The following is an 8472-nucleotide window of genomic DNA, read 5'->3' on the forward strand; positions in this document are numbered from 1 at the left end:
AGCTTCTTTGTGGTTTGAACAGTTAATACTGCAAAACCACCATAAATCTAATGGAAAAACAGAATCAGGAAGGCAGTATTGAGATTGTAGACGGAATAAGCAGAACCTATAATAACCTCATATAAAATGTGAATTAAGAGGAGATATTGTGCCTTCTTTGTGACAAGCTCATATTTCCCTAAGGTTAATGACTGTCTCTTCAAAGAATTGGCTGTGCCATTACTGGAAAATAAAATCTGATGACGACATTACACGTCAAGATGGTAATTTCTACCCAATTAAATAGTTATAAGCTTTTAGTAAGTATCACGAGTTACAAACATAGGGTCTTCACCCAAATCTTATCCAACTTGACAAGATGATAATCACAAGAAAGCAGGTGTAGTTATCTCAGGTTTACTGCTTCATAAAGATTAAGTAATGAGCTTACATTACAAGTTATTATTGCAAATTAACAGTAAATGGACTGGTTCTAAAATAGCGCTTTTCTACTCTACTTGACCATTCAAAGCACTTAACATGTCTCATTCACCCAGTCATACAGTATCCATCCCAAGGATACTTTGGCATGCAAACTGAATGATCTTTTGGCTAACCAGTAACGCAGACTTGTGTTGCATGTTTATAGAGAGATTGAATGCTTTGATTTTACAGCAAATTTTGTAATTTAGCCGTAACATAGCTAATAGCTATTACAATAGTAAAGATTTCATAAACAATACAATTGTTTTTCAAGTGATACCAAGACTTTGATGAAGTAGAATTCAGCCATGGGGGGGAGGGGACACCCAAAAAGAAACAGGACCCTTTGTTTTTGTCTATATCAATTCCACTTCAGATTGATCCTTATGAAGCCTTTATAAATACACAGCACATGGCGCATGCTTTGGAAATCTCATTTTTTAAACCCTTTGCATCTTCTAAACTCAGTCAACAGACAGTCATACACAAATAGCTTCAGAAAAAAAGGTTTATTTTATTCCTCAGACTACAGTGTCAAGGTAAATACAGACAAGCTTTCAGCGTATTTCATTAAGCTATATGCCCTCATCCTCCGGTGAGTCATCCTTTGATTTCCATTTCTAAAGATTCCATTTTAAAACTGAATGCTATTGAAACAGAGAGAAGCTGTGATTATACAGTGTGTGTGTGTGCGTGTGTGTGTGTGTGTGTGTGTGTGTGTGTGTGTGTGTGTGTGTGTGTGATGGGGGGCTGGGAGGGTGGGGGGTGAATTTATAAACAAACTAAATTCATATCTTAAGCAGATTTACTGAAGGGTAATATCCAGGTATACAGACACATGTCAGCAACAATACATCTGTTAAATCATGCATGCCTGCTGTATTAGAAACAGTCTACCAGGAAGAAGCAGAAGGCAGAGAATGAATTCTGCTGTCAGGAAACATGACAAAAATACTGGTATCAAGGGGCTCTTTAATATGCCTGCTGGCCCATGGGTGTAAGAAGCTTATCCCACACCTCTACCTTCATGATAGCTTTGCCTAGAGGACACATAGTGGCCCTGATATCTAGGCGGTTACCCATGTAATTGATTCCTGACCCAGTGGCTTCCTCCCTGACAAACCCATGTTCATGCTGATTCTTCTCGTAGTACATTTCTTTGTACAAATCCTTGTCACAGTTACGGCCCCTTTTATAGATGCCCACTGCAAACCAGTTCTTGTACAGGTTGTAGTCCCAGGGGACGGAGAACATTAGAGCCACAGTCTCAGCGAAGTCATTCTGTGACCTCTCGAAAAGGTCATAGGTCAGTACACCAACAGCTCCTGTTGCTTTGCTGCTGGACTTGGTGAATGTGCAAACCTCTGTCTTTAGAGGGCGCACTGTAGGTTGCGGTGGGTTGTATGCCTCCCCATTCTCAAGGTATACCCTAATTAGTACACAAATAGAAAAATGCATTCAACATTTTTTTTTTTTGGTCTTCTATGTATTTCATATAAGCCCGAAAAGTCACAACTCCAACACAGGCTGGGCTTACCTGGGGTTAATAAGACAGTAGCTGTTAGTGAGATTTGATATTTCGATGGTCACACTTCTCTTGCTGCTCACGTCAGCAGCTACAGCTTCAGCTGTCTCTGTCATGTTGCAGTGGCTGCGAGCTCTGTTGATCTAATAAAAAATAATTTAAATGTCAACCAGCTCATACCTGTAACCTGGATGTTTATTTCCTCCTAACTGCAGTGAGAATCATAGGAATAAACTTATAACAATATAGAACTCAGGTTTAACCTCGTCTCTGATGATGTACTCTAACATCATTACACTGACCTTCAAAAGCACATATCGACTGTCACTGCGTAAAAATAGTGTATTTCACAGGCTAATGAGATTTTACAAGAGAACAGAGAATTGCTGCAGTATTTTAACAGTGTACCACTCCAGTGACAGTACTTTATAATTAGTACTACACAGTAATAAAGTTAGAGTGAAAATGAAAGAACATGATCACTCATTTTATCAGCAGATACATTAAAGAAATCAAACAAAAGCCTCATCAAACTTTTATATATCTTACAAATTATAAGAGCTAGGAGAGCCATTGTTCTAAATGTATTTTCCCTAAATGAAGTGACTTACCTGCTGAGAAGTGCTGTTAGTACTTGAAGTCCAAAAACAGTAAAAGTTGCTAGTTGGTTTTCCTTTTTTTCTTTTTCTTCTTTTTTTCCCCAAGGATGTATTAATCACTCAGAAAACCCTCCCAATGGAAGTACAACCCTGCTTAAACACAGGATAGCACACCCTCTTTCCAAACACATGACCCACACGAAAAGAAGACTATGAGAACAAATATTACTGTTTTCCCCCTGTGGGATGAAACAGCCACACCCTAGTCTGTAGCTAAGTTGAACAGTTTCCAACAATTTCCCGTTGGATCCCAACCACTGAGGTGAGCCCTTCAAGCCTATTATAACAAGACATGAATGTGGTTTGGGACTGTCATTTCTCTTGTATTGTGAAACAGTGAAAAAAGCAAATCAAACAAGTTTGGACAGACATTTCTGGAGCGATACTTTGCTTAGTATCTTGCTGAAACTCTTGCATTCCAAATACCACACAATCAAGCAAGATGGAGAGTCTAACAGCGAAGGAAGAACAATATTGTTTTCGCAGAAATTAAAAAAACATCTATGCAGATTTTCCATCTGTTGTTGCTCATTAGAATTGGACGGATCCAGATAAGAGATTAAAAAATGATTACAGTTCATCAGTAATAATGAAAGCATATGAATGAAAACATATCCCACTCAAAGTAGCACAAGCATTGGGTCTGAATGCTTTATTACCATAATAAACGAAAATAGAGTATTCAGTGTACATGAGCCCAAGAGCTAAGCTAATGGAGAATCAATGAGGTGGCTGTCAGATATTGATATCTTTCAGCAGACACAAAATACAGATGACAGCAAAATCAGTCTTCCTCTTCTCCTAAATGTTTTTTTAGGATGACAAGAGTCGTCAAATCAAATGAAGTTTATTTTTCTGCGACTACAAAAACAAGAAAACACAGAAAAGCAGAACACCAGTAGACTGCACACTAATGACCCATTTTATCATAGAGCTCCAGTTTAACCATGGCTTTTCCAACTGTAGACATTGTGGCCCTCAGATCAACATATGTTGCCTTGTACTCCAGCCCACAGCCATTTGCCTCAGAGCGGGTGAAGTTGCTGAGATCCTTCCCATCATACATCTGGTCATACAGCTGTTTGTCACAAGCACGGGATTGCTCAAACACACCTATGGCCAGCTGGTTCTTATACAGGTTGTGGTCAAAAGGCACAGAGAACATGATAGCCATGCGCTCGGAGCAAACCCGGCTCTGCATATGCAACAAATCGTAGGTTAGAATGCCGACGGCACCCGTGGCAGTGTTGTCATCCTTGGTGAAGGAGCACACTTCTGTCTTGGTGGTACGAATCGTGGGCTGGGGCGGGTGTTGACAGAAGCCACTTTTCATGTACACCCTACACATTAGAGCAAGAGATAAATCCTTACCGTCACTACTAATCAGTTAACAACTTTTATGTCACACTTCTCGTACTTTTGATGAAAAAAACACACTTTTGTAACTTTTGTGGAGATTGTCAATTTACTTTTTGAGTGTTGGGCTTTCCAGGGTGAAACATCTTATGCTGATGGATGGAGTGTGACTGGGAGTACTACTGTGGACTTCTAAGCAACAGTGAGTGTACCTGCATGCGATGTGCAATGAGGCAGTGTGTGTCACTGCATGATGGATAGGTGGATGTTCTCAGCAAAGTAATGTCACACATGAAAACCAGCCATCCAAAATATGGCCTGTCTTCCCACAGCTAGATAAATGTAGAAGGATGGCACAGATTCCAATAGACATGAATTGTTTATATTTATTTTGTTGCTGTGTTTTATTAATTTTTTTCTCCTTTTTTTGGTTGGAAGTGGGAAAATTCATATTACATCGTTGAGAAATACAGTAGGTGGCTATATAAAACTAATATTTTATTAATGTTATAATAGATGGTGCACTGCATTTTGCTTGCAGTGCCATTGAGCTCTCCTTATGAAATTTAGGATTATGAATTATTAGAAAGAACACATGATGGAGATTGTGGTGACCCCCAAATTATACATGGCTGTTATGCAAAAGAAAATAATAATTACCTATATGTAACTTAGTTATCCTTTTTTTTAATAACAGTGATTCACAAACACTAGGAAGCCAAACCTAATTATGAATTGCTGGATAAATACATGTCACTTGTTGTTGCTTTTATGAGCTTAGAAGCAGCGTTTTTGTGAACTTAATGTATAATGTTGTGAAATTTCCATTGTTCATCACAATGTTTTTCTGCAATGTCATTCATTGATTTATATTTTATGAAGTAAACATTCAGCCATTCAGGTCTGGCCCTAAATGCTATCCATTTATTTTCTCAATTAATCAGTTTTACAAGTGTTAAACTGACAAAGACATTTGTAGACTTACTTGGGGTTAATGAGGCAGTAGCTACCGCTGACATTGGTTATTTCTATAGTGCAGTTTCTGTTGGTGGTGAGAGTGGCTGACACAGCCTCAGCTGTTTCTGGCATCTTGACTGCAAGAGAAGCAGGATTGAAAGCTTAGAACAATACCCACTGACAGTTCACCAGCTAGCAGCAACACATTTAATTGCTGAAAAGATTAATTACCTCCAAAAAGCTGGTTTATAGCTCTCCTCAAATATAACATTCTCATAAGAATTAACTTAACATGATGTAGGCGTGTTTGAAAACGAGTATACCTTAAGTATACGAGAACAAGAGAAATGTTGTTTTTACAGATGACATCCAAGACAGAAATAAGTTCTAGTCCTATTATAAGTAAGCATAATTAGGTACCTTTTAGAGAAAAATACGTGCGTTGTGCCAGACAGCAGCGTCAACTTCTTTTTCTCAGGTCTTGCAGAGAGCGTCTCCCTTGTGTGATTACACCTCCACAGTGCTTGTGCTAACACAAGCACAGGCATGTCCATCGTGAAATAAAAGTACCCCATCCATTGTGAGAAATCATATCTCACAAAGAAGCAAGCACCTAATATTACATGATCACAAGATTTAGCAGTAATCTCTACTTTTACTCAGGGGAATGGTTAAAAACTTTACTGTACAAATTTTTTACTGCATGGTTAGCATCAAAATATCTATTTTATTCCAATAAGGTTGTTATTATGCAACATATTTTAGCAAAATCGTACAAAATTACTCCTCTGCAGTTTAAAATTTATCTCACATGTTATTTTCTATAGCTATGTCAATACTTACTAGATTTAGTGAAAAAATCTGTATTTTAGAATTTCTAGTCTTTCCCATCTTTTATGAGTCCATTTCCATCCCAAAAAATGAATTTAGTAAAACTATTCAAAGCTTACGGAATATTTTCATGTTCCGTCTTGCTTAGACTGACGCTACAGTCACTGGGAATTACTCAACTGGCTGCTTGTTTTCGCAAGTGATGACTCGTGACACATTCCTTTGGGAACCTCCAAACATCATTAGCAGTTTTTACACACTTTTTCAGCTCGTTTCACTAAATTCCCATCCAGACTGTGGAATAGAGGAGGAGTTAATTCCTTCTTTCCAGTACAGTAACTAGCAAAAACACTGCATTATGTAACAACACAACACAATACAGTACAGTGTTATATTTTTCCATAAGTTCACAAGGCACGGGGATCTTCCAGAATAAGTTTGTTTTGCGGTGTGTTCATTACTCCACCAAGCAGCTCAAGTAATATGGCAGCTGTTCTGTTCCATTTATCAGATGCCCGGCCCTTGATTTAAATGCTTCAGCTCCTGTGCTTGAAGTCACCAGATGGCACCAAACATGCATTTGCAAAAATACATTTGCACTACACACACTCTTCAAGTTAATGTTTGCTTTCTGATGATTAGCCAGTGTCCGTGGCAGAAAATCGCTGACAAACATTAATATATTTAGCATATCCTTCAATGTCCCATGACAACAGCAGTGAAAAGAAAATAAGAAAGAAACAGTGGTCATATTATATACCTTACAATTCTAAAAATCTAAGAGAATACAATATTAATGAGTTTATATAACCAATCACAGTGTAACATGTTTGAAGTTTCCACACTGGACACTAGAATAACAAATAAACTCAAATTCATCCAAATTAAAGTAATATATTGTCACATGGCAGATTTATTATGAAATGACCACGATACATGGGAAACACTCTTCTGTGACCTCTCCTCTGCTGCCACCCTCAGGCCAGTTTCAATGTTTTAGATGAAACATTTGATCTTGACTGTTGTTTTAGGAAGGAGTATGCACTTATTAGGAGTATGCATTTATTGGCCTCTTCATTTGTTACACTTTGTTGTATTTTAGGCATATTTAGTAATAAAATGATGGACATGGTCAGCAACAATACTGGTTTCAGATAGGCTGCGGCATTTAAATAATGCTCACTTGGGACTTAAAATATCCTCCACACTGCTACCACCAGTCTGAATGGCTGTTATAAGGGATAATGGCTTTTATGCGTTCATTCTTGTTGTTTGCACAAAACCCTGCCCCTGCCATCCAAATGCTGCAGCAGCGATTGAAACTCATCAGCCTAGATATCTTTTTTCCAATCATCCACTCTCCAAATTTGATGAACTCTTGCAAACTGTACCCTCAGTTTCCTGTTCTTAGCTGACAGAAGTGCTGCAGCCCAAAATTTGGTGTTTTGTGCATTCAGAGATAGACTTCGGCTTACCTTGGTTGTAAAGAGTGGTTATTTGTGTGGCATTATCTTCCCATCAGGTAAAAAACTGACTGGCTTTTCTCCTCTGACCTCTTTCATCAACAAGGCATTTTCACCCAGAGAATTGCTGCTCACTGGATATTTACTCGCTCTCTATCTTTTTTTTGCATCATTCTCTGTAAATCCTAGAAATGATTGTACAGGAAAATCCCAGTAATAAGTAAATACATATAAGTAAATACATAGCCCCAAGTACTGTCTCTTTTCAGCTGCACTTTTGAGGCTAAAGGCAGAGATCTTTTATCCTGTATTATGACCTATTTTAGATCACATCCAGAGCAGGTCTGTAAAATTTAAACACACCGAGTTATCTTTCGGAGAATGGTTAATAAAAGGCAATTGGGGATGTGACAAAAGGCAGAACATCAGTAGTCGTGAGTTGTTGAGACTTTGAAAGTCTTATGATGACAAAGATAAATGTACGCTGAAGACGAAGCCGTATTTGATTATAGTGGCTGCAGTCTCTCAGCCTTGCGCCACACATGTTTTTGTCCATCCCTTACGTTCCTTCTTCACGCTGTTTTATGTTGGAAAAGTGACTGTCAGTGGACTGACCCTATTAATCATTTATTTTGGAGGATGATAGATAACAGCAGAAGCCATCATTATCCAAAAATCTCAGCAGACACTGAACAAATACAACATTTAATAGGTCCTCCTGAACATTATGTGTCCATCACTGCGCTTGTTTACTCTTCTACCATTCAGCCTTGATTAAAATGTAAAGTGAAATGTTATGTCAGCATGTTGTCACCAGTGAAGATTTTAGTGCTCTGAAAATAGCTGAGCTATAAAACACAATCATGTACAGCGGTAAAGGTTGTGCCACAATCAACACCTTGTTGAAATTACATACCTTAGTAGTACGGTAGCTACACCTCTACAATCAGCAACAACTACAGTGGGAAGCTGGAAGAGTAAAATAGGAATAGGTCGGCCACACAAACAATATCACAATATTTATGGACTTGTATCAAATAAAGCAGGGGTCATAACAAAAAGTGACTTTCAGTTTTTTATGTGATTTTAATAGGTGCCAAGCTAAGCCAACAGAAAACCACTGACGAAAGTGCTGAACCCGGCAATAAAGAAAATACATTATAATAAAATAAAATACACAATTAAAAAATAACGACACAAAAAAAGCATCAGATGACAT

General features: G+C 38.1%; 2 protein-coding genes across 3 annotated transcripts; both read right to left on the minus strand.

Annotated features, from left to right (window-relative positions):
* Positions 1-1410: 1410 nt before the first annotated feature.
* Positions 1411-2648, minus strand: apnl (actinoporin-like protein). The gene is made up of 3 exons (XM_063470782.1): positions 2599-2648; positions 2000-2130; positions 1411-1891 (listed from the first exon to the last, which is right to left on the minus strand). The coding sequence occupies exons 2-3, from the start codon at positions 2101-2103 to the stop codon at positions 1435-1437; spliced, it is 561 nt and encodes a 186-aa protein (XP_063326852.1). The 5' UTR covers positions 2104-2130; positions 2599-2648; the 3' UTR covers positions 1411-1434.
* Positions 2649-3335: 687 nt separating this feature from the next.
* Positions 3336-5952, minus strand: LOC134625543 (uncharacterized). 2 transcript variants are annotated; one of them, XM_063470783.1, is made up of 4 exons: positions 5803-5952; positions 5380-5488; positions 4988-5096; positions 3336-3986 (listed from the first exon to the last, which is right to left on the minus strand). In XM_063470783.1, exons 3-4 carry the CDS (start codon positions 5089-5091, stop codon positions 3557-3559), a joined length of 534 nt encoding a protein of 177 aa, XP_063326853.1. In that variant the 5' UTR covers positions 5092-5096; positions 5380-5488; positions 5803-5952; the 3' UTR covers positions 3336-3556. The 2 variants fall into 2 exon arrangements, with proteins under 2 accessions (XP_063326853.1, XP_063326854.1); XM_063470784.1 differs by having other exon boundaries at positions 5380-5572.
* Between the last annotated feature and the right edge of the window lie 2520 nt (positions 5953-8472).

Source organism: Pelmatolapia mariae, linkage group LG4, assembly GCF_036321145.2.
Source record: "Pelmatolapia mariae isolate MD_Pm_ZW linkage group LG4, Pm_UMD_F_2, whole genome shotgun sequence".
In the NCBI taxonomy this organism is placed as follows: Eukaryota; Metazoa; Chordata; class Actinopteri; order Cichliformes; family Cichlidae; genus Pelmatolapia; species Pelmatolapia mariae.